Consider the following 27,288-nt stretch of genomic DNA (forward strand, 5'->3'; position numbering starts at 1 on the left):
AATGCTCCTAGTGACTAAAAATATCCTTATTGTTAGCCTTTGTCTAACTCTTCTGGAAAAACCAAAAATTTAATTGAGCTGTGAAAAAGATATAACACAGGAATTGATTCAATATGAAAAAGACCCTTTATCCTTCCAAAACAATTTTAAAAATCAAAGTGGTTTGAGGACAATTTAGCATTTCGGTTGAAACTGGTAACACTCTCAAACAACACTATTATATTTGCAAACTAGCTTTTCTAAGTCAGAAAGCCTCTTTTACTACTCCCTCCCCCTCTTTTTTCCTTTTATTTCCACTCTGCCTCGTTCTAAAAATTACATCAGAGAGTCTGCCAGTTGTCTACATAAGTGCCTAGAACTGTGGCACCAATGTAGCAGAAATAGCATAAATCATATGGCAATTGATTTTTTCCCCCTGGTGTCTCCATGGTCCACTCACTATGCTAGCTTCTTCTAACTGCTAAAATACCCATCCTGGTCCCAGGGAAAGCACTTCTATTTCCAGAGCCCTGAGAAACCAGATCTACCTATAATGGCAAAATCACATTCACTTCTATTTTCCCATTGCATAAATAAAAACCTGTACACTCCCATGATTTGAAACCCTTGGGGGCCCTAAGGAATATAACATTTGAAGTTGCTTGATTAAAAAAAAAAAAAAAGACAATCATGAAACGCTTCCAAGTTAAGTCCTTTAAGTCCCAAATTGGATTTGCTGATTTTAAGTGGTATTCAGCTCTTCTCGACAGCTTTGGTAATTGAGGTAGTAGTGTTTATTCTGTCTCCCCAAGGAGAATTCTTGATAGAAAACAGGATTCATAGGGTCTAAAGAGAATGTACAATTCTAAGGAATAAATTTCATGTTTTGGAGAGAGCTCTGCAATGACCAGAAAGATTGAGCCAGTTTTAGTATAAAAAATTAGGACAATGTTACAGAGGTTGACGGTACACAGATGAGCTAGACTCACTCTACCCCATGTCACTGACTGGTTGGAATGCCATGGGAAACTGACCGAAAAATTGTCCTGCTTCATGAAAGGACTCTGGCACAGTGATATCTGGTCACTGTCTTCCACAGTCAAGGGCATAACACCTTAGAAGCCCACTGGATCCATGACTTAATGAAGGTCATCAATAATGTAGATATTGTCTTCTGCTCGGGCAGGCTTCAGAGCTGCATTTTTCAAAGCTCCAATGTGAGAGTCCCTCAACGGAATCACACTACGGAAAGAATAACATGAGTAAGAGAAAAGCAGACCACTTCTCAAGTATGAGCAGTGCATTTGTTTATGTTCAAGCAAGATTGGGTATTTGCATTTCCCAGAACCCCATTCACACAGCCTATGAAATAAATAGAAGCTTTCAGAGTTGTGAACATGAAATTTCAGGAAAGTCTGTTTAATAAGCAGGTAGAAAACCTCAGCAGTAGTTTCAAAAACCTCAGACTGCTCTCCTTCTAGAGTCTCATGTAGTAGAATACAAAAATTGAAAATCTAGGGACTTCCCTGATGGTTCAGTGGTAAAGAATCTGCCTTCCAATGCAGGGGACGCAGGTTCGATCCCTGGTCGGGGAACTAGGATTGCACATGCCGTGGGGCAACTAAGCCCGTGTGCCAGAACTACTGAGCTTGCAGGCCTCAATGAGAGAGCCCTCATGCTGCAAACTACAAAGCCCACACGCTCTGGAGCCCACGTGTCACAACTAGAGAGAGAAAACTCATACACCACAACTAGAGAGAAGCCCATGCACTGCAACAAAAGATCCCACATGCCTCAAAGAAGATCCCATGTGCCACAACTAAGACCCGATGCAGCCAAATAAATAAATAAATATTAAAAAAAAAAACAAAGAGAGAAAATCTAAGAAGACAAATATCAGACATCAAATTGAAGTACTAAACCAGGATACATATTCTCAAAGGTGGCTAGGAAATGGTTTGGCTAGTGTTTTTCCAGCTGTGGACTGTGACCCTTTAGAGAGGGTTATTAAATCTAGTTAGTGGTCTATATCCTGTTTTTAAGATAAATATATATAAGTATACAAAATATCAGAGCATACTGGTATATTAAAATAGTATTGTTTCATCTAAGTGTATACTAGATCATGGAGTCAAAAATCTTACCATGCCTTAATGGTTAAAATTAGAAAGCCATGGGTTAAATGACTTTTATAACACATATGCTCACACATCAAGTGTATGAATAGGTCATTTGTGGAATTTTGATATTGCTACTATTTATAATTTGTAGTGTATATAGTTACTACTTTTTATTAGTTAAGCCTGCCCAGAAATGATATGAGATGTACTGCATCTTCACTCAGCTCTGATCTTTAAACAGATGAGTCACACATGTGTGGAAACCGTTTAGGTGTCAGTAGCTCAAAATGAGTCAATGTGATATAGGTGCCCCAAAAATAACTTCATGGGGAAATGCTCATTTTTTTTTTTTTTGCTTTGCTTTGCTTTTCCGTATTATACAGTATTTCCTAAAATAAATATTTTCTTTTCTAATTAGGTGACAAAAAGTGAAACTTAAAAAAAAAAGTTAACAGCAAAAGGACAAAAATAAACTAAAAGGAGGCTACCTTTCATGCTTTTCTGCCTGTAGGGAGTATTTTTTTTCTTCCATTCTTGGAAGCAGATAGTCAAAATTTTCTATAAGTATGGGGTTTGGACTCTAAGAGACATAAGATTGAGTCTTTTACCTGCTGTGGGGTGTGACCTCGGATGTCACTTAACATCTCTAAACCTGTTTTCCAATCTGTAGACTAAGAATAATAATAGTGCCTGTGAGGGGGTTTACAGGTTCACTGCTGTGAAGGGCATGACTGCAATAATAAAAGCCAATGTTTATGGAACACTTGCAATATGTTTGGCATAGTTCAAGGCATGTTCTGTGGATTGGCTCATATGATTAACTCAGACATAGGAAAGACTATGTAATAACATCCAATGAAAGAGAACTAGGAATAACAGCTGGCAGCTTAAGAGGGATGGATTTGGAATTGAAGAAAGACCTGTTTAAAGCCCAAGCTGGACAATCACAGAAAGACAAACAAAATGAAAAGGCAGAGGACCATGTCCCAGATGAAGGAACAAAATAAAACCCTGGAAAAACAACTAAATGAAGTGGAGATAGGCAACCTTCCAGAAAAAGAATTCAGAATAATGATAGTGAAGATGATCCAGGACCTCAGAAAAAGAATGGAGGCAAAGGTCAAGAAGAGGCAAGAAATGTTTAACAAAGGCCTAGAAGAATTAAAGAACAAACAAACAGAGATGAATAATACAATAATTGAAATGAAAAATACACTAGAAGGAATCAATAGCAGAATAACTGATGCAGAAGAATGGATAAGTGACCTGGAAGACAGAATGGTGGAAATCACTGTCGTGGAACAGAATAAAGAAAAAAGAATGAAAAGAAATGAAGACAGCCTAAGAGACCTCTGGGACAACATAAAACACACCATTTCCATTATAGGGGTCCCAGAAGGAGAAGAGAGAGAAAGGACCCGAGAAAATATTTGAAGAGATTAAAGTCAAAAACTTCCCTAACGTGGGAAAGGAAATAGCCACCCAAGTCCAGGAAGCGCAGAGAGTCCCAGAAAGGATAAACCCAAGGAGAAACATGCCGAGACACATAGTAATCAAACTGACAAAAATTAAAGACAAAGAAAAATTATTAAAAGCCACAAGGGAAAAACGGCAAATAACATATAAGGGAACTCCCATAAGGTTAACAGCTGATTTCTCAATAGAAACACTGCAAGCCAGAAGGGAGTGGCTTGATATATTTAAACTGATGAAAGGGAAGACCTACAACCAAGAATACTCTACCTGACAAGGATCTAATTCAGATTTGATGGAGAAATCAAAAGCTTTACAGACAAGCAAAAGCTAAGAGAATTCAGCACCACAAAACCAGCTCCACAGCAAATGCTAAAGGAACTTCTCTAATTGGGAAACACAAGAGAATGAAAGGACCTACAAAAACAAACTCAAAACAATTAAGAAAATGGTCATAGGAACATACATATCGATACTCATCTTAAATGTGAATGGATTAAATGCTCCAACCAAAAGACACAGACTCGCTGAATGGATACAAAAACAAGACCCATATATATGCTGTCTACAAGAGATCTACTTCAGACCTAGGGACACATACACACTGAAAGTGAGGGGATGGAAAGAGGTATTCCATGCAAATGGAAATCAAAAGAAAGCTGGAGTAGCAATACTCATATCAGATAAAATAGACTTTAAAATAAAGAATGTTACAAGAGACAAGGAAGGACACCACCTAATGATCAAGGGATCAATCCAAGAAGAAGATACAGCAATTATAAATATATATGCACCCAACATAGGAGCACCTCAATATATGAGGCAAGTGCTGACAGCTATAAAAGAGGAAATTGACAGTAACACAATAATAGTGGGGGACTTTAACACCTCACAACAATGGACAGAACATCCAGACAGAAAATTAATAAGGAAACACAAGCTTTAAATGACACAAAGACCAGATAGATTTAATTGATATTTATAGGACATTCCATCCAAAAACACCATATTACACTTTCTCCTCAAGTGCACATGGAACATTCTCCAGGATAGATCACATCTTGGGTCACAAATCAAGCCTTGGTAAATTTAAAGAAACTGAAATTGTATCAAGCATCTTTTCCAACCACAACACTATGAGATTAGAAATAAATTACAGGAAAAAAAATGTAAAAATACACAAACACATAGAGGCTAAACAATACGCTACTAAATAACCAAGAGGTCACTGAAGAAATCAAAGAGGAAATCAAAAAATACCTAGAGACAAATGACAACAAAAACACGATGATCCAATATCTATGGGATGCAGCAAAAGCAGTTCTAAGAGGGAAGTTTACAGCAATACAACCCTACCTCAAGAAACAAGAAAAATCTCAAATAATCAATCTAAACTTACACCTAAAGGAACTTGAAAAAGAAGAACAAACAAAACCCAAAGTTAGTAGAAGGAAAGAAATCATAAACATTAGAGCAGAAAAAAAAATGAAATAGAAACAAAGGAAACAATACCAAAGACCAATAAAACTAAAAGTTGGTTCTTTGAGAAGATAAACAAACCTTTAGACAAACTCATCAAGAAAAAGAGGGAAAGGACTAAAATCAATAAAATTAGAAATGAAAAAGGAGAAGTTACAACAGACACCACAGAAATACGCAGCATCATAACAAACTACTACAACAAACTCTATGCCAATAAAATGGATAACCTGGAAGAAATGGACAAATTCTTAGAAAGGTATAAGCTTCCGAGACTGAACCAGGAAGAAATAGAAAATATGAACAGACCAATCACAAGCACTGGAATTGAAACTGTGATTAAAACCCCTCCAACAAACAGAAGTCCAGGACCACATGGCTTCACAGGTGAATTCTATCAAACATTTAGAGAAGAGCTAACATCCATCCTTCTCAAACTCCTCCAAAAAATTGCAGAGGAAGGAACACTCACAAACTCATTCTACGAGGCCACCATCACCCTGATACCAAAACCAGACACAGACACTACTAAAAAAGAAAATTACAGACCAATATCACTGATGAATATAGATGCAAAAATCCTCAATAAAATACTAGCAAACAGAATCCAACAGCACATTAAAAGGATCATACACCATGATCACATGGGATTTATCCCAGGAATGCAAGGATTCTTCAATATATGCAAATCAATCAATGTGATACACCATATTAACAAACTGAAGAATAAGAAACATGTGATGATCTCAATAGACACAGAAAGAGCTTCTGACAAAATTCAACACCCGTTTATGATAAAAACTCTCTAGAAAGTGAGCATAGAGGGAAGGTACCTCAACATAATAAAGGCCATATACCACAAACCCACAGCAACATCATTCTCAATGGTGAAAAACTGAAAGCATTTCCTCTAAGATCAGGAATAAGACAAGGATGTCCAGCCTCGCCACTATTATTCAACATAGTTTTGGAAGTCTTAGCCACGGCAATCAGAGAAGAAAAAGAAATAAAAGGAATACGAATTGGAAAAGAAGAAGTAAAACTGTCACTGTTTGCAGATGACATGATACTATACATAGAAAATCCTAAAGATGCAAAGCAATCCTTATCAAATTACCAATGGCAATTTTTAAAGAACCAGAAAACTACTAGAGCTAACCAATGGATTTGGTAAAGTTGCAGGAAACAAAATTAATGCAGAGAAATCTCTTGCATTCCTATACACTAACAAGAAAAGATCAGAAAGAGAAATTAAGGAAACAATCCCATTCACCATTGCAACTAAAAGAATAAAATACCTAGGAATAAACCTGCACAAAAAGGTAAAAGACCTGTACTCAGAAAACTGTAAGACACTGATGAAAGAAATCAAAGATGACACAAACAGATGGAGAGATATACCATGTTCTAGGATTGGAAGAATCAATATTGTGAAAATGACTATACTATCCAAAGCAATCTACAGATTCAATGTAATCCTTATCAAATTACCAATGGCATTTTTTACAGAACTGGAACAAAAAATCTTGAAATTGTATGGAGACACAAAAGACTCCAAATAGCCAAAGCAATCTTGAGAAAAAAAACCCAACAGATCTGGAATCAGAGTCCCTGACTTCAGACTATAATGCAAAGCTGCAGTAATCAAGACAATATGGTACTGGCACAAAAACAGAAATGTAGATCAATGGAACAGGATAGAAAGCCCAGAGATAAACCCACACACCTATGGTCAACTAATCTATGACAAAGGAGGCAAGGATATACAATGGAGAAAAGACAGTCTCTTCAATAAGTGGTGCTGGGAAAACTGGACAGCTACATGTAAAGGAATGAAATTAGAACACTCCCTAACACCATACACAAAAATAAACTCAAAATGGATTTGAGACCTAAATGTAAGACCAGACACTATAAAACTCCTAGAGGAAAACATAGGAAGAATATTCTTTGACCTAAATCACAGCAAGATCTTTTCTCACCCACCTCCTAGAGTAATGGAAATAAAAATAAAAATAAACAAATGGCACCTAATGAAACTTAAGAGCTTTTGCACAGCAAAGGAAAGTATAAACATGATGAAAAGACAACTCTCAGAATGGGAAAAATATTTGCAGAGGAATCAACAGACAAAGAATTAATCTCCAAAATATATAAATGGCTCATGCACCTCAATATCAAAAAAACAAACAACCCAATCCAAAAATGGGCAGAAGACCTAGATAGACATTTCTCCAAAGAAGACATACAGATGGCCAAGAAGCACTTGAAAAGCTGCTCAGCATCACTAATTATTAGAGAAATGCAAATCAAAACTACAATGAGGTATCACCTCACACCAGTTAGAATGGCCATCATCAGAAAAACTACAAACAACAAATGCTGGAAAGGGTGTGGAGAAAAGGGAACCCTCTTGCTCTGTTGGTAGGAATGTAAATTGATACAGCCATTATGCAGAACAGTATGGAGGTTCCTTAAAAAATTAAAAATAGAATTACCATATGACCCAGCAATCCCAGTACTGGGCATATACCCAGAGAAAACCATAATTCAAAAAGACACATGCACCCCAATATTCATTGCAGCCCTATTTACAATAGCCAGGTCAGGGAAGCAACCTAAATGCCCATCGACAGATGAATGGATAAAGAAGATGTGGTACATATATAGAATGGAATATTACTCAGCCATAAAAAGGAACGAAACTGGGTCATTTGTAGAGATGTGGATGGACCTAGAGACTGTCATACAGAGTGAAGTAAGTCAGAAAGAGAAAAACAAATATCGTATATTAATGCATATATGTGGAATCTAGAAAAATGGTATAGATGAACCAGTTTGCAAGGCAGAAATAGAGACACAGATGTAGAGAACAAACATATGGACACCAAGGGGGGAAAGCGGGGGCGGGGAGGGATGAATTGGGAGATTGGGATTAACATATATTCACCAATATGTATAAAATAGATAACTAATAAGAACCTGCTGTATAGCACAGGGAACTCCACTTCGCTCTACGGTAGAAACTAACACAACATTGTAAAACAACTATACCTCAAAAAAAAAAAAAAAAAAAAAAAGTCCAAGCTGGACCAAATGAAGCAGGCTATTTGGATTTGGAAGTAGGCAGAGATTTCCTACCATTACAGACAGGTGTTTGGGGAAATGACTACATGAATGCATATAAAGAGGATTTCACTTTTCACTGGGCAGTGGGGTAGATTTGCAAAAAATTCAAACGCTATGAGGCCCAACAACTAATGTAACGGAACAGAGCAGGCTGGGCATGTAACAATGGGGATGGTGGGAAGGGTGGGGAGCTGGAAGCATGTGCCTTAGCCTTTGCCTTTGTATGTCTTCAGCCTGGAGTCATCTTCCTCCAGATCTTTGCAGAACTGCCTTCTGCTCCTTTGGGGCTCACTCACATAGCCTATTGCCTTGCTCTGTATTCCCCATGGCATTTCTCTGCAAGTTCTAAAAGTACCCTGCTTATTCATTTATACGCTTCTGTCTGTTTTGTCCATCTCTTTGGAATTTAGTAGGCATTCAATAAACACTCAATAAACAAAGCACTGAATGAAATCAAATAACAAACCAAACAACCCATTCAAATGTCCCATCAAACAAAATCTGCAATTTAGTTCTCTTGCTCTAAGCGGTCAGGTTTGACGTATTGTTTCTGGAGCAGTTCGGGCGCAATTCCAGGGAAATACAGAGATGCTAAAAATATCACTGGAGTGGCTTCCCTGGTGGCGCAGTGGTTGAGAATCTGCCTGCCAATGCAGGGGACACGGGTTCGAGCCCTGGTCTGGGAAGATCCCACATGCCGCAGAGCAACTAGCCCCATGAGCCACAATTACTGAGCCTGCGCATCTGAAGCCTGTGCTCCACAACAGGAGAGGCCGCGATAGTGAGAGGCCCGCGCACCGCGATGAGGAGTGGCCCCCACTTGCCGCAACTAGAGAAAGCCCTCGCACAGAAACGAAGAGCCAACACAGCCATAAATAAATAATTAAAAATTTAAAAAAAAAGGCAAAACTCCTTAAAAAAAAAAAAAAATATATATATATATATATATATATATCACTGGAAGGTTAGACAGCAATGGAGGTGCCCATATACTAGATTTTTCAGGATCCAGAGTATAAAATGGAGAGTTCAGAAGGAAAAGAGAGGGAGAGAGAAATTATCCTTATTTTTACTAGAGTAAGAATATCAAAAGGCATTGACACAAACTCTTTCAACCTTACCGTAGTAGCTCCACCTTGTTACCCAGGCAAAAATATCCTAAATTGGGGAAGAAGTGAGAGAAAATTAAACATGTAAGACACAGAGTTCATGAGATTTTTTTTCCAAACAAGTATATTATTACTGTTATTACTTTGATATGAACAAAATCTGTACAGACCTCAGAAGCTGAAAAAATTAATTTACAAGAAAATATTTTTAAAAAGAAGGGGAAAAAAACCAATCTGGACCCTCGCCTGATAACTCCAGGTAACTTTTTTTGAATCTGAAGGAGCCAAATAAGCCCCTTAGTATAAAGTATCTCATGCTTACTAATAGTTTAGTGTATTCACCCACATGTCCCAACTTACTTTAATGCAATTATATTTCACTGTAAAAAAAATGGGGGATTGTGATTCTTCCATAGGTGACAGGTTTTACACACACGCCCAACTGGTGGAAGGAGACCAGGAGGCCCTGGATGGCTGCCTTGTGAACCCCTTTGTTCTACTCTTAGCCCTGAAATCATGTATCCCTCTCAATGTCCCATTTGCTTCTTCTGTTAAGTGGGTGTTGTAACACCCTCAACAATTTCACCCCCTATAGGGACAAAACTTGGTTCTTGAGGGAAGGGGGAAAGGAGGAGTGAACACATCTTATATATTACAATGGTTTGCTGCCTTCCAAACCCCAACTCTACCCAACCAGTGCTTATTTCTCCATATTTAATTTCTCCTATGGAGAATTTAAATATCATGTTTCTCTCTATGGGACAATAATTTTAAGATAAAGAAAAAATAAAAAAAAGAACAAGGTAAAAAACAAGGAAGTTATGTGAAATTCAAATCAGGTGGTGTGTAGGGCTACAGGCAGTTTGGCTCAAGAAAACTCCCGCAGGCACAGTCCTGAGGTGACTTACTTTTGCTAATCATGAAAACCAAAAATGTGAGCAATGATACCAAGGCAGTAACACAGATTCCAATGTAGACTCCCTTATTGGTGCTTATCCATGGATCTTGTGCCAGCGTCACAGGCTTGATCAGCAGATCAAAAAAAAAAAAGAAAAAAAAAATCTTAGAATTATTGGTAGAAAACATTTCTGAAAATAATGTACACAGACACACTTATCTTTATTGGCCTTTGGCTAGTTCTGGATCATGAGGGGTAAGACCAAATGATTTAAAGTTATAACCATGTGGTGAAATTCTAAGACAATTTAGAATTCAAAATGTATTTGGGGATGGTGGAAATGTTTTATCTCTTGCTTGTGGTGGTATTTACAGAGGTGTATACGTTTGTCAAAACTCAAACTGTACACTTCAAATGAGTGTGCTTTATTATATGTAAATTATACCTATTTTAAAAAATTAATAAGCTATTTTCATAAATAATCCTCTTATGATATTAAAAAAGAAAACAACAATTTTTGTTCCTATATAAGTTGACGTGGTGGTGTTATCTCCAGCTATGTGAATGTGTTCAATTATTAAAATTGGCCCTTGATTACAAAACTTTTTTTTTTTAACTAGAATTCAAGATTCCATCTATGTCTTTATAAATGGACTTGAAAGTAGATGCTCATATACATGGCCCTGCTTAACAATTAAAATGCTGCACAATTGGAAAGAAATACAACTTTATTTAAATCCCCTAGTATGGTTCATAAGGGACCATCACCTCCCGGAATAAAACTGAAATACGCCATGCATCATGTTCAGCCCCTTTACATAACTTAACTCTAATCCTAAAGAGGCCCCACGGGGTAGGTATTTTAACAGAAAGAAAGTGAAGATCAGAGAAAAAGATTAAGTCTCAAGTCTCTTCCTGCATAAGAGTTTAATCTCTGGAGTCAAAATTCCAGCTCTTTTACTTAGTTGCTGTGTGACCCTAGACATGTTATTTATCCTCTCTGACCCTCTGTTTCTCTGTCTGTCAAATGCAGATTAAATAGGGTTCTTGGGAAAGATAATTTAGGTACTTCCTGATCAACACTATGAGGAACACAAAGGGTGGTGACTTAGCATATGAGCTGTCCTTGCTTAAAGGGGGAACAGCCAGTGTCTTGGGAGGGAAAAGCTGTGTAATTACCTTACTTGTGGGGGGTAAAGTGGTTACATGGAACATGGAGTTACAGGAAGCAGGCTTTGCTTCCTTTTAAAAAATATTATGTTACATGAAAACCGCAGTTTCATTTTAGAATGTGCAGCTAAGCATAAAGAAAGGAAAACAAAAATCAACCATAATCCCAACATCCAGAAACAGCCACTATTACCATGTTTCATTACATACTCTTCTAGAATTTTATCCTAGTGTTTTTCTTAACAGAAGCAGTTACTATATTCAATATATACTACAGTATATACACTACACACACACACACACACACACACACACACACACACACATTTTTTGGTCGTGCTGCACGGCATTTGGGATCTTAGCTCCCCAACCAGGGATCGAACCAGCACCCGCTTCATTGGAAGCGCAGAGTCTTATTAACCACTGGACTGCCGGGGAAGTCTCTACACTATTTTGGAAGTACATGTTTTCATTTAACAATCAACACTGTCTTCTCATGTCAGTAAATGCACTGCAGTGACAACATGCTTAATGGCAATAAGCGGGCATGCTTAATTGACTAAGTAATTAATCCCTTATTATTGAACATTTAGGTTGTTTATAACATTTTCATGAGTATAAATAGCAGCAATGAACATCTTTTCTTATACATCTTCACGTATTTGTTCAATTCTCCCCCTAATATGGAGTTCAGGAAGTTGATTTACTGGGTCGAAATATATGCTGCTTGGTTTCAGGATACCTGGGAGACACCTTGACATCTTCAGAGTCAAGACACAAAAAGCCCATGATTTTGCCTGTTGTGAACTTGCTCCTATATTGCTTCTACTTGCTGCTAAACATACCTGTCCTGCCAGTAACCGAGGTAAAGAACAATCTCATCATTCAGAATGTTTGTTTCTTTTTTCTTAATCCAGCTATAACAATATAACAGTCATTTACATTGTGGCAGTTCTGCTATTTAACAGGCATATACAAATTCAGCACATATCCATCAGATCAATCAGTGCCCATACCATGAGTTGTTAAAATCTTCAATATCACTCCTATGTAGTGGTGCTCTCATTGTCACTAAGGTATGCAACATAAGGCCGTTTGATTTCACACTAAATAACCCCACTTTGCCTGAGCTTGAATTTCTCTTACAATGGCCATGCTGCAACTTCTCTCCAATTGTGATCGGGATTACTCTCATACCTGAAGCTCTTTAGGTTTGTTGCTTCTAAGAATTATTTGCACATAGTAAAAGGAAAGTTGGTTCACCCAAGGGAGCCAACAGTAAAGGACCTATTGATAAATTCTTCTAACTTAGAAAGATGAGGTTTTGATGAACATTATAAGAATAAAGCCCCTTAGATTTTTCTCAATCTAACTGTGGAAAAAGTATGACAACATCCTATAGAATCACAAAGTTTTTCAAGATGTTAGGACCTTAATAAGTCATCATATGGGGAGGTTTATGTATAGAAAGATTCAGAAGTGGCCTCAAAATTTCTATATAGGAGGACAATTGGGTTGAAAGGATATTAGGGGGCTTATGTTTAAGCAAGCACACTTTCATTTATATAACACTTTTAGTTGGGATGGCCCCCATTCCACCACATCAATTCAAAGCACGTTATTTCTCTAACGATCACTGAAGTCGCCCTTGGTATGTAACATTAACGCAAGATCCTTGAATTAATTCACACTTTTTTTCTAACTTTCTGGGCAGGAGAAAGTCTGTAGTGTGTGTGTGTGTGTGTGTGTGTGTGTGTGTGTGTGTAGAGAGTAAAATATCACTTTTCAGGTATTTCTGACAACTAGTGTATCTATATAAACTTTTTAAGTTAGTTAAAGCATCCCTATTTAAGAGTCAAATTCTTTTCTTCCTTTATTTGAAATGTGTGGACTAGTCTTACAATAACAATCTCTAAATGTAACTTGCTTCCAGGGAGACATAAAAGTGAATCTGGCTAATAAAGTAGGAAGGAATATGCTTACAGTTTGATTGTTATGCCAAAGGGCATCTGGAGACTGGGTCACAGTGCCATACCCATCTGCTCAACAAGAAGGAAAATGAATTAGAAAGACAAAAAGTATTGAATTTTCACTGTAAACACCAAATATATTCACATTGCCTTCTGGTAATGAATGAAAAGTTGAATAATCATATGGCTAAATGCTGTAGGCTTGCAAGAGTTATACCAAGTTACTAACATTTATTAATTTAACCTGTAAGGTTGTGCTTCTTAAACCATTTTGTCATGAACCCTTCCAAAATGAACACTTTTTTTTCTCTCTGTGGAAAAAAATGCACGTACACAGAAAGTTTACATACAATTTTAGAGGAGTCATAGTGGCCCATTATCAGAACTAGGTTAAAAATTGCCACTTAGGGCTTCCCTGGTGGCACAGTGGTTGAGAGTCCACCCGCCAATGCAGGGGACACGGGTTCGTGCCCCGGTCTGGGAAGATCCCACATGCCGCGGAGCGGCTAGGCCCGTGAGCCATGGCCGCTGAGCCTGCGCGTCCGGAGCCTGTGCTCCACAACGGGAGAGGCCACAACAGTGAGAGGCCCGCGTACCACAAAAAAAAAAAAAAAAAAAATTGCCACTTAAAGTTATGTAATCAATATTTTCATGACAGCTAAGAAGCTGCCAGTGAGGATGCTCAGAGGCCATTGCACATCCAAAGAGCAGAACCACCCCGTTCAAAATAGTTGTTACATTGGTTTTACATTCAAAATGTGTGTGAAATGTACTAAGATATCTGAAATAGGTGGCATCCAACTCCTATATTATATGCCACAGTGCCTAGACATTGTTGCAGAAGTGCTTTAGAAAATACGTTATATCAGCCCCAAGGCCAAAGTATCTTATACTACCTAAAACCCCAATATAAAAGGATATCATGCCTAAAGTTTTGAATATCCAAATTTTAATAGTGTTTGAAATATCTCTTTTGTTATACAGAACATATACTGTTGGCCCTCCTAAGCAACTATAGGTCAAATACAGGTTTCTCTTTTTACTGAGCACTTTACATCCTTATACCAATTTTTTAAACCCCATTTTATTGATGAGGAAACAGATCTGAAATGGTTAAAGTTTCCAACTCTAGTAAAGGACCATAGCCTCAGCTCATAACCACCACACACATTGCATTCCTATTCAGTGAAAATACTGCAGGTCTTACAAATTCCCTAACTACTGACAAAGCTATAAAAATGTCACTGTCCAGGCTTCCCTGGTGGCGCAGTGGTTGAGAGTCCCCGGGTTCGTGCCCTGGTCCGGGAGGATCCCGCATGCCGCAGAGCGGCTGGGCCTGTGGGCCATGGCCTCTGAGCCTGCGCGTCCGGAGCCTGTGCTCCGCAACGGGGGAGAGGCCACAACAGTGAGAGGCCCGTGTACCGCAAAAAGAAGAAAAAAAAAGTCACTGTCCAGTGGCAATGAAACTGGGCTAACTATATCCCCCCAAATTTTTACACTTTACATTACTGTGTCTACATTTTATTCATTCCGACACTACTTAGAGAGCCAAAGACAATATCTACAGTTTAGGCTCTGTGTATAACTTGTGTTATAACCTTAAGTAAGTCCTTCAGGTACAGAATGGATGATGTTGCAAAAACAGCATAAAAAAAAAAAAACAGCATGGATTTGAGTCAAATAAAACTTGACTTCAGTGCTGACAATGTCCCTTGGCAATGTGACCTTGATCAGGTCCTTTGCATATACATTTATGTATGTATGTATGTATTTGTATATATTTATATTTCTAGCTGGGGTAACCCTGAACTACAAGCTGTTGATAGCACTTGTCTGTCTCATAAAGTTGTCACATTAGAAGATGCAGTAAACACCATATTAGACAAATATCAGCTATTACTATTATGTTATAATGAAAGGAGCAATAGGGGGAGGAACACAGTACAATGGACTTTCCAAACATCACGTCCTTCCTTCCTCACAAACACGCAATGAGGAATGCAACAACTTGCCCATGGGCACGCAGCTAGTAACTGACAGTTGAATTGGAAGCTGTCAATCCCCAAAGCAGAACTAAAGAGCCTCCCCAGTCTGGCAATGGCAATGAGGAAGGTCTGCCCTGAAAGAATTAAATAGGTAATATATGACAGTTTGCTGGCACATCCATCTGTCAAAAGGTGGGTAGCAGGCCATATGATGCCCAAACTTCCTTCCAGATTAACATTCTTTGCTTTGTGAGGCTTTAACCCACAGAATTCTGACTGGGGCACTTGTAAGGATTTGGCTGGAGAGCCTCACAGACACTGACAGGATGGCAGCAGTCACAGAAGTCATGGGGACACAGCTCCTCCAATGTCTGTTCCATTCTGGAAAGCTCTACTTTGATCAGGTTTTAGTGACATATTTTAGAGAATGATTCTCCACTCCTACTTTCTTCTTCCTCATCGCATAGAAGTGTGGGTTGCAGCTGCTCCTACTGCTGTCACTTTGTATTTTAATCTACTTTTACTTTGTTTCTGTGCCCGGAAACAGTTCACACTAAGGAGTCCACTTTCAAAACCAAATGTCACCTTTGGCTAATCCCAAGTGAATTGGTCCCTCTCTGAGTTTCACTTTGGGTCCATTTTAAACTAATCAGCTTCCAGGAATGACTGGCAAAAGGTAGGCCATACTGGGGGTCCACTACAGATTGGCAACTCCTGAGCACGATGAGCCATATGCACGAGGAGTCTTGCAAAGCTTGACCTTGTTTGGATGCATCACAGGCACAAGGACACATAAGCTAGCTCTGCATTACAAAGGGGTTCCGCATGTGGCACTCCCCAAATTTACCACCATAGGTAATAGAGGTAGCTGGGAAAGATGACAGGACTCAGCATCACCTTTCTCCATCACAGGAAAGACAGGTCAATCTTACATCTCAAAAGAATATGGACCTACCCAAATTGGGGAGAGTGGGGAAGACTTTTGGAGGGTGGAATAGCAGAATCTCAGTGGGGCATGCCTCTTTGGTGCCAGTGTCATGTGTCCTCAACCCATCTTAAAGTGTCCATGTGAAATGAAAACTTGACAAGGCAGAAGGGGAGCCTCCTGGCTCTACATATCCTCTGGGTCTTAGAGGAAGCATGAACACAGGTGACCAGTTTGGTCCGGACCAGCTTCGTTTGGATTTAATTGTTTTAAGGCTCTGGCCCAAGGGAGTAAGCCCAATACTAAGTTTGAAGTCAAAGCTGGTTCATTTAATTTAGAAAAATACTGATATGCATGTGGATGTTCCCAAATGATATAAGCTGTCTATGCCGCTCAGTTGTATGTATTTCTGGACATTCTAAGTAATAGTCATAATTGCCACTAAATCTATCACTTACCTTTTAACGGTGTCCCAAGATCTTTATCTCACTAAATCTTTGCAAGAATTCTACAAAATCAGTAACATTCCATCCATTTTACAAAGGATAAAAACTGATTCAAAGAGGGTAAGACGTTTGTTCAAGTCGCATAGCTGACTGGAGTAGCCAGTGTTGGCACTCAAGGCAGATCTGTCTTATTCCAGAATATGTGTTCTTAACAATGTGCCAATGTTCATCAAAATTTGAAAGCTCCCAGGTGTTCAGGAAAGAAACGGAAGTTACCTGTTGAGCAAGAGTGCGATGGTGAGCCGGTTATATTTGTTTCTTGCCGTGTGGTAGGCTGGGTTTCCGCTCTCTGCATTGGAGAAGATAAAGAAGCTACTGGAATGACAAGAATGGGAGAATGGTGTTCAATTTGTGGAGGAAAATTTCCACCCCCAAGAAAAGTAAAAAACAAAACTAAAATCAGGAGTTACCCTTTGACTCTTTCTTAGAAAATATTCAAGGATGGCCTTCAGGTGTTATACTGCCATATAGGTATTTCATTATCATGAATAAATCTGATCTAGGGAATGATCTGGAGAGCTTATCAATAGACAGAATTATTTCACTTTTTATACTCCTAGGATCCCCCTAGAGCCTACAACAGTGCATCTTATGTAGGACACCCAATTAAACTTTTTTTTTTTTTTTTTTTTTTGCGATACGTGGGCCTCTCACTGTCGTGGCCTCTCCCGTTGCGGAGCACAGGCTCCGGATGCGCAGGCTCAGCAGCCATGGCTCACGGGCCCAGCCGCTCCGTGGCATGTGGGATCCTCCCGGACTGGGGCACGAACCCTTGTCCCCTGCATCGGCAGGCGGACTCTCAACCACTGCGCCACCAGGGAAGCCCTAAACTTTTATTCATACCAATGACGTTGCACTTTTGTGGAGCAGGGCCTTGAGGTGGGCACTAATCCACTCTCCCCGCATCACAAGAACCCCAGTCTGGATTTCTTCACCTTATTCAAGTTCCTAATTATCCATCCACACATCTTTCCAGGGAGATGCACACACTGACCAGCACGGAAAACATACTGAGAATATTTAACTCCTTGAGGTCCCTTTAAGGTGACAGTACTGTCCAATGTCTGAGTCTTGGTAATGAGCCTCAAAGCAATGTTCCTGGTACCTTGGCTCCTTCTGCAGTTGTGTTTTGGTCACTCTTTTTATAAGACTGATTTCCTGTGTTATCTGATTCATCTTCCATTTCTCACCAAAAAGCTTCACCAAGAGTTCTCAGGGTTATGTTTCCTTTTCCTTTCTTGAAGTCTCTTCTTTATTTTCTATCAGACATTTCACGTTACCTGCAGAGTTGACCACTTGCCTCTTTATAAGATCTTTACATCCCTTCCTCTTAGAGCACCACAGAAAATTAGAGCAAGTTAGTGGTGCTGGCTGGACAAGAGTTCCCAAGAGTTCCCTGGGCTTTCCTCATTGCCTCTCACTGGTCTTTCTCTTTCCACTCCCCCACCATGGTCTTCACATTTCAACATCATCTCTTCTCTTGTTTTGAACTGTCTTTTGTTTTTGGTGGGGTTTGTTTGTTTGTTTTTGCTTTCCTCTAATGCTCAAATCTGTAACAGGATGTGTCTCTCTTTAGGAACAATAGGAACTAAGAACAGGATGAATCAGAAAGTCAGATGATCAGCATCTTCAGTCAACTTAAGTCCATGCAAAGGACCTCTTGAGCTTAACTCCATCCCCTAGTTTGGGTCTATGTGGTCATCTTTCTTTTCTTCTCTGCTCCTACAACTTTACATCCAACCAGTGCATGAATATTTTAGGCAACTAGCATGGACGGGGCACAGAGCACAGAGAGGGAATGGATGTAAAGATAAATTCCCCTGCCCTGGATCTGCTCCAGTGTTCACCTCCTTTCTATATTGTAAAGTTCAACTCTAAACTCAAACTCTTTAGGAAACTATCAGGATGCCTCTAAGACTCAACTAATACTATCCCCCAGGAGGTCACATAAACAAACACTTTCCTTCTGAAACTCGGCTTTAAACAAAGGCTGTAACTTACACATGTTCACCAAACAAGGAGCACTAAGCCATCCACCTCTGCAGGCACAAACTATTAAGAAGCTAAATCAATATTGAGAAAGTCAACAGATGCTCTAGTGTGTTTGCTGCCTGGAACAAAACTATTTTTCTTACAAAGTTTTATGGCTCTAAAATCCCAGTTTTAACCTAAAGATGTCTCTTTAAAACTCAGTTCAAAGTCCAATCCTTCAGATCCCTCCTGGTTGAATATAGACATTATTCAACAGGAATGAAGGGAAATCAATATGTTCCATCAGACTTTTTCGGCTAAAATGTTGTGACATTTGTGTTATTCCTCAGGATCCAGGGCCACTTTAAAGTGCCAAAGGGTTGTGGAGGCTTTGAGAATCTCCACTAAAAAGTTACATTTTTAATCCGAAAAATAGAAAGTTTGAACCTAAACATGTCCTCAGAATGGCAAGCTATTTCCCCAGCTTTAAGTCAAATTATTCTCCACTTGTATTAACCTAAACTTTAATCTAACAAAAAGTTGAACTATGAACTATGTAGCCAGAATTGAAAAAAAAAAAAAATGTGTGCACTCTAAATCCCATAGTCCTTAAATCTGATGTTTACTTTGTCATCAGTATAAATAGCATTACTCTGCTACATAAATAAACTAAAGGATGCCAGAAGCAAAACTGTGTAAGTCACCGACACCCTGACACCTGAAAAGACAGGGTAATTGTATGAAGGCTTTTCCAGTGAGAATGTCAGATCAGGACAAATTCATCCAAACATAAGCTCTATGTTCATAATAGAAGGCAGCAAAGCCCCAACATTCAAATTAAAGGGGACAATCTTGACTCAACCATTTCCTATTCGTATGACTGTCAACACTGAACTTAGACTCTGTGCCTTGGTCCTCACAAATGTAAAATAGGATTGAATCACACCTACAAGGCATAGGATTGTCATAAGAATGAAGTGGCTTAATACTTGTAAAGCAGTTAGCATGGTTCTAGACACAGGAAACAGAGTAAACATTAACTTCACTGAAATCTTATCCTCAAGTGTTGGGTGAGACTTCAGAATGGATTAAATGATCTCTATTCAGAGCTCCTTGTAAGGACAGAATCTCATTCACCTGACCCTGTTCTGGCATTCCCTATTTTTCCTCATAAGTCTGTGTTCAACTGGGCCAAATCCCCACCATCCTCCTTAGATGTCCAAGATCAGTGGTCTGGCTTTTTTATTCCTTTTTATTTTTATTTTTTTGCTATTAATGAATTCCTTTGAGAATCTGATAAAAAGCTATAGGGTCCCCTCACTCTGAAGATGATTATACATACAAAAGGTGACTATAACATGGGACGGAGGTTCACAGATTCTGTGAAGCCAGGTTTGGAAGCCTGTTCAAATCCTTACGCCAGATTGCACTTCTGCCTTAACACAACACCCTGGATGGTCTATATCCTCTCCTTTAAAGCCTGCTGGGCTCAGAAGCACATCTGTTTACCTGGCTGGAGGTTCTTTGTGTGTGCTGGCACTGGAAGAGCAGAGGTAGAGGCCCTCGTTGTCGCTGGAGCAATGGTGACCGTCGTTGTTGGTAGAGCAGTAGTGGTCGTCATTGGTGGTGGAGTAGTAGTAGTGGTAGTTGTTGGTGGAGTAGTAGTAGTGGTAGTTGGTGGAGTAGTAGTAGTGGTGATCATTGTTGGTGTAGTAGTATTAGTGGTGATAGTTGGTGGTGGAGCAGTAGTGGTCATCGTTGGTGGTGGAGCAGTAGTGGTTGTCATTGGTGGTGGAGTAGTAGTGGTGGTAGTTGGTGGAGTAGTAGTAGTGGTGGTCATTGGTGGAATAGTAGTGGTCATTATTGTTGTCGTAGGTGGAGCTAGAAATCAACATAAAAGCAAGGATTCATCAAGCAGCAGGAAACAAGAGTCGAGTGCTGGGCCTGTGCACCAACACAACCACTGGGACTGTCCCCAGGCAGAAGTGAGCACTTATCTCCCATGAACTCAGAGTTCTCCTCATTGGTGAACTACAATCTGTGACTGAGGAGGGAGCGAAGACATGTTCACAACAAGGACACAGCTGCATTGAAAGGAGTATATATGGGGAGGCTTGGAGATAAAAAAATGACACCTGGGATTTGTATCATAGCCCTTTGAAAAGACTAGTCCCGCACATCAGATTTATGTATCTTCATAAACGTCTGTGAGGTAGGGGAAAAAGTCTAGAGCCCGAAGCCGTGTTTGTCCTCAGTGGCATGTAACTAGGACCTAAATAGTAGTTCCCAAGAACCAGAATATTTACCAAATAAATAGCATTCCATTCACTCAGTCCTAAGGGTACCCTCCCAACAGACCTGCATCGTAATTGTGGATTAATTCACACCATTAACATACGCTAGATAACATAGATGCCTTGTGCGTTTGGTTTGAAGGTGGACTAGACCTTTTAAGGTTCCTTCCTTCCTAAGGGATAATAACAAAAGGTAATGACTTTGTCTCTTTCCAGAGTCAGAAATGGTATAGGACTCCAAACCACTTACTGAAGTCCTCAGAGCTACCCAGAGAAGAACTGTAACTAGGATTAACCCAAAACACAGCGCCTGGCACAAAAGCAGAAATTGTAGGATTGAATCAAGAATGTGTACATTTTTCTCACCAGGCATCTTTTTTGCCCACAAGAAGTATTCTTAAATTTCAACTCTACTAACTATAAATTAGAACCTCAAATCTTTTGAATAGGAGACAATTGGTATGAAAACTCTTTTGAGGGATTGAAGTCAATTTAATTTGGAAACTAACTAATTTTTGCCTTAAAGAAGAAAAACGTTTTTTTCAACAAATATTTATGAGTGTCTATTATGTACAAGGCATTAGTAAATGTTTTAGGCTTTGGGGGTCCTGTGATCTCAGTGGTAATTGCTCAACTCTGTCAGTGTGAAAACAGCCACAGACAGTATATAAACTAATGGGTGTGGCTGTGTTCCAATAAAACTTTATTTATAAAACTGTTGGTGAGTCTGTTTTATAATCCGATCTGGTCCTAGGGCTACAGTTTGCTGACCCTGCTCTAACAGTGTAGTCAGAGGTTTTTAAGAAGAGTGCAATCCAATCCCCTTCCTTCAGTTTGAAATCAAATCTAGAGAAAGAAGGAAGAAAGCAAAAAAGCCTGATCAAAGGCTATAAAAAGGAAGAAAACTAATTGGCTTGTTTAACTAATGTGTCTTCCTTAGTGGTAAGTATTTCCTGAGGAAGAATCTAGGAAACTAAGGGTAGAGGAGCTGCTGAGGAAGACCCCTAACAGAAGGTTGAAAAGTAAGCTGATTCTGTGAAAAGTGCAAGAAAACTTAAGCAAAGAATTGGATTGGAGGCAGAGAGTCACTTTGGCTCAGTTACGGACCCGTTTCCCACTGGACAGAGCAGTGGCTTTGTAAATATTCATCTATTAAAGAATTTCTAAGCACTCCAGAAGTCCCCTACTGGGACCTCCCTGGTGGTGCAGTGGTTAAGAATCCGTCTGCCAATGCAGGGGACAAGGGTTCGAGCCCTGGTCTGGGAAGATCCCACATGCCATGGAGCAACTAAGCCAGTGCGCCACAACTACTGAGCCTGCGCTCTAGAGCCCGCAAGCCACAACTACTGAAGCCTGCGTGCCTAGAGCCCGTGCTCCGCAACAAGAGAAGCCACTGCAATGAGAAGCCCACGCACTGCAATGAAGAGCAGCCCCCTCTGTCTGCAACTAGAGAAAGCCCGTGCGCAGCAACAAAGACCCAACACAGCCAAAAATAAATAAATTAAAACAAAACAAAAACAAACAAACAAAAAGTCCCCTACTAATTTCTTTCTCTATACTTTTTAAAAAATATTCAGCCAGACCAATCAGATAATTTCACAACTCCAAAAATAATCTCTTCTCCACACGTTGCTTCATCACGTGTCTATAGCGCCAGCCTCTTTTGGCTTCCTTAAATTGCCTCCTACATATAGGTTCCCCAGAGTCAGCTATTTGCTGTATCAGAATTGACCTTATTTTACCTGCCTTTATAAAGGACACAAGCCAAGTACAAAAGTTGGGAGATTGCAATATCAAGTTCATTTAAATCAAAAAAGAGTCATAGCTTATGAAGGCCACAGGTATTGGATTCTGTTGTCAATAGAAGACTTTAGTGGGAGAAGATTCATTAGGAAAGACCACCAGAAACCAGGAAATCCTGAAGAACCTGCTCCTTTCATCAAATGGCAAGAAAAATTAGGATGTCTACATCAAGGTGGAAAAATGTAAACTTCCCAGATTTTTGGATTTTATGAAATTCTTAAAAGCAACAGGTGAACGTTATTGAGATGCAAATGTTTTCATACTGCAATAAGGCCATTTTATTTTTTCAACAGTCAATTTAGTGATATGGTGTGAAATATGCTTCAAAAAATCCAAGACAGGACAGAGGGAGGGGGTGAAACTATATAGGCTTATACAATGTATATGCAACAAGACTGAATTGATAGATTGTTAAAGCCAAATGATATATCTACTTGACAGGACCTTATATTACCTATTTTATACATATGAATTCTCTGTAAGTCTTGAAATGTTAAGAAAGGACACTTGAGAATTCTTCTAAGACATAACCTCAGAGAAAAGGGCAGTTCTTCAAGTGGAATAAATTTACCTCCATAAAAATGTTCACTATATTTCACTGTAGAACAGTGAATGCTTTTTCATGAACCAACTAGCATTTTTGAAGCACTGCTTTAGGAGATAGTTTGCTGACTGGGAAGATCCTAGACTATGGTCTTGAATCAAGGTTAGTCTTTTTTTTAAATTAATTTATTATTTATTTTATTTATTTTTGACCATGTTGGGTCTTAACACTTCATTCTACACAAATAGAAGTTATTCTATTCCAAAAGTTATTAGAAAACAAGATTATAGGAACCTCCTCTTTCCCTATTAAAGAAGAGAAAGTTAATAACAAACAGAAAACTCTTATCTCTGGGAACCCACAGGAAGTGATCAAAGGAAGGAGGAAGACAAGCTCACCTGGCTTTATACTCAAGTCTAGGGTGATTTTTATATCATTGAACCACCCTCTCTTCTCAACACGGCAACAATACAAGCCACTGTCAGCCTGGGCTGCATTCTCTATGGTCAAAGACACATCCCCTCCACCAATGTTTCCGTTTAGCTTATAACGTTTGTCCTTCTGAAAGGTGACACTGTATCCATTAGTCCAGATAATGTCACTTCCGCAGTGAGTTAAAGGACATGCCCCTCGGCCCCAGCACATGCTCACAACTTCTCCACCATAGGTGCAGGGTAGCCTGACAGACTGACCCACCACTCCAGTCACTCGTGGGTAAGACGTTACACCATCTGTAAATAAAGAGAAACCTGAGCATGAGGTCTCAATATTTTAACTTTAATTTCATTCTCATTTTTTTTCTTTATATAGCTTCTTTGGTTTGTAGTCATCTGACTATATCTTGAGTTTTAAAATTTAGTATAAGCATTTTTCTATGTTAACATATTCTTTAGCAGCATTACTATTTACTAGATACATTTGTAGATAAAACATCATATAAACGTTTTTCTGTATTCAGGATTATTTCCTAATAGGAAAAGATTTCCAAGAAAGAAAGTATCAGGATAAAGGGGAGAAATATATTCAGTCTCTTGGTGAATATGACCAAATTTCTTTCCAAAAGGTTTGAAACAAATGATACTCCAGTAATGCATGAGTGTTTGTGTACTTCATCCTGTGTTTGACAGCTATCTGCTTCTTTAATAGGTAATACATACATGTGGCTTTTCCTTTCCCCTAGATTCAATCACTGTCTCAGTTGAAATCCGTTTTAAAAAGTCTACGGCGGGGCTTCCCTGGTGGAGCAGTGGTTGAGAGTCCGCCTGCCGATGCGGGGGACACGGGTTCGTGCCCCGGTCCGCGAAGATTCCACATGCCGTGGAGCGGCTGGGCCCGTGAGCCATGGCCACTGAGCCTGCGTGTCCGGAGCCTGTGCTCCGCAATGGGAGAGGCCACAACAGTGAGAGGCCTGCGTACTGCAAAAAAAAAAAAAAAAAAAAAAAAGGTCTATTGCATTTAAAATTTTGATTTTCAATTTTTATTGCAATTTTAAAAATTGCTATTGCAAATAAAGTAACCTCACAACCCCTCTCTTATTAAAAAAAAAAAGCAGAGCTAATGTTTTACTTAAAGCATCATTGACTAGAAGGCAGAAGCCTAGTAAACTCTTTAGAAATCAGTTCTAAGAAAAAAGGGTTTATAATAGTTTCAGGAGGAACTGAGGCTTATCATGCTTTACGATCAATCCAAAAAATTTAAGCAGGGATCCTTTCTCGTGAGTTGATGACAGCCCTGCAATGCAGGTGGTAAGGTCCTCTTACCCAGGTGAAACCAAAAAATTGGAGAATATTCGATCAAATACTAAATTTTTCCTCTTAAAAACAAATAGGCAGGAAAACTCTCTCCTGTGGCAGTGGCTTAAAAATCCCTGCATTGCCAAATGCAGTCTGGGTGGTCCTTGAAAGAAATCTGAGATTCAACAGGTAATCATAGTTAAGACTGAGCTGTGAGTTTGGGAAATGCTCTGGGAATAAAACACTCATTGTTACATAAATTAAGAGTCTATATTTTTCACTAGGATTCTGAAAATATTTAATTTTGCTTAATGTCATTTTTGGACTACAAAGGTAATACATGTTAATTATAAAAATTTAAGATTTTTTTTTTTTTGCGGTACGCGGGCCTCTCACTGTTGTGGCCTCTCCCGTTGCGGAGCACAGGCTCAGGACGCGCAGGCTCAGCGGCCATGGCTCACGGGCCTAGCCGCTCAGCGGCCATGGCTCACGGGCCTAGCCGCTCCGCGGCATGTGGGATTTTCCCGGACTGGGGCATGAACCCATGTCCCCTGCATCGGCAGGCGGACTCTCAACCACTGCGCCACCAGGGAAGCCCAAAATTTAAGTTTTAGAAGTATAATTTAAAAATGTACTTTCCTCACATTCCCACCTCTAGAGATTGTTTTTAAAACTTAGGAAATGTCTATTTCTAAAATTTTCCCCTATCTCGTAGAATGTTTTGAATTAACATAGTTTTCTTTAAAAAAATTTTTTTGGCCACACCGGGAGGCATGTGGGATCTTAGTTCCCCAACCAGTGATCAAACCCTCGCCCCCAGGAAAGTTAAAATATTTTCCTTTTAAAAGAAATAGTTGCACATGTTTAAAAAAATCAAAAGGCACAAAATGGTACAATAAAGCACTCGTCTCCTTCCCACCCTATCCCCTTTTCTTCTTCCCGTCCCCTTCCACACCGTGATAACAACTGTTACTCTTTCCTACATGCACTTGAGTAGTTCATGCATACACAGCCATCTACCTACTCCTTTTTTTGGTTTCAACACAAATGGCAGCACATGTCATCCTGTACTGCATCGTGCCTTGTTCACCTACCCATAGATTTTGTAATTCTTAGCATTTATGAAATTTCTTTGGTTTAAGGTGTCAGCCTGGTTCTTTATTCACTAGTTGACCCCATTACCTTCCAACAAAGCCCAAGAACATCTACTCTCCCCCACCACACCCCCTACACCCCCCACACACTCCCCCTTCCTCAGCGCTTCCAAAGAACAGCCCACCTATTCACTTACCTATCAGAAGGAGTATGAGGCCCAGGATGGCTATCCACGGATGCATGATGGTACTGGCCTGAAGGAAAGACAGAGCACGCTGGTTGGTGTGCCCCCAAACCAGATGGTATCAAAACGAATCTTAATTCTCAGATTGCAACTTCTCCTTTCACCCTGATGGGGGGAATCACATAAGACTACCTGCTGGAAAAAAGACCATGCAAAGGCTTCGGGTCTGTTACCTCCAGTGACTGAGGGCTCTGCCCCTTCCAACAGAAAGGCAAAGGTGTCCTCTGAAGCAGTCCCCTCTTCCCCAGCTCCTTTCCTATACTTAGAGTCCAAACTGACTCCAGGTGCTGACAGAGGAGATAAGGGAGCAAACAGGAAGGAAACCAGAGGCCGGCTTAGCCAAGGACACCAGAGCAAAGACCAGACTTCCCGTGGCAAAGGTGCACTTACCCTTTGCCTAGAAGATGAGAGTCAACTGGCCTTCTGGCGAGGGCAGGGGACTTCCTTCCTGCTCTGTGGCCACAATGGCTAGTCCCCAGCCTCAGTCAAATTGTCAAGTGCCCACTGATATAAAAATGCACAACATGAGAGTTGTGAGTTTCAGTTTTCTTTGGGGACTTACTGAGGACTATCTTTGGCCCAGGAGACTGCCTTCCAGAGAGTACTGAGGAACCTCTCCCAAGAGACAAAGGTGGAGAGATAAGCATATATATGATTTTGGAGAAGTACAATCAGGCACACATCTCGGTGGAAGGTTGCCGCTGGTCACAAGGAACAGATATCTCAGTTAATGACTAGTGCTTTTCTAAGTACGGGAAGATGAAAGAAATTTGGATTCATAAAATTTTCTCCTGAAAATATCTAACTATCTGAAGGCCTGTTCAACCAGTTTTCCCAGAGCACAGAGTGCCATTCCTGATC

At 39.7% G+C, this 27,288-nt stretch overlaps 1 protein-coding gene across 1 annotated transcript; it reads right to left on the reverse strand.

Annotated features, from left to right (window-relative positions):
- Positions 1 to 1,118: 1,118 nt before the first annotated feature.
- HAVCR1 (hepatitis A virus cellular receptor 1) lies at positions 1,119 to 26,425 on the reverse strand. Its single transcript, XM_060092097.1, has 8 exons — positions 26,380 to 26,425; positions 23,754 to 24,086; positions 20,224 to 20,595; positions 16,960 to 17,058; positions 13,341 to 13,396; positions 10,198 to 10,312; positions 9,302 to 9,338; positions 1,119 to 1,221 (listed from the first exon to the last, which is right to left on the reverse strand). The coding sequence occupies exons 1-8, from the start codon at positions 26,423 to 26,425 to the stop codon at positions 1,119 to 1,121; spliced, it is 1,161 nt and encodes a 386-aa protein (XP_059948080.1).
- Between the last annotated feature and the right edge of the window lie 863 nt (positions 26,426 to 27,288).

The sequence above is a fragment of the Mesoplodon densirostris genome, chromosome 3 (assembly GCF_025265405.1).
Source record: "Mesoplodon densirostris isolate mMesDen1 chromosome 3, mMesDen1 primary haplotype, whole genome shotgun sequence".
NCBI classification, from domain to species: Eukaryota; Metazoa; Chordata; class Mammalia; order Artiodactyla; family Ziphiidae; genus Mesoplodon; species Mesoplodon densirostris.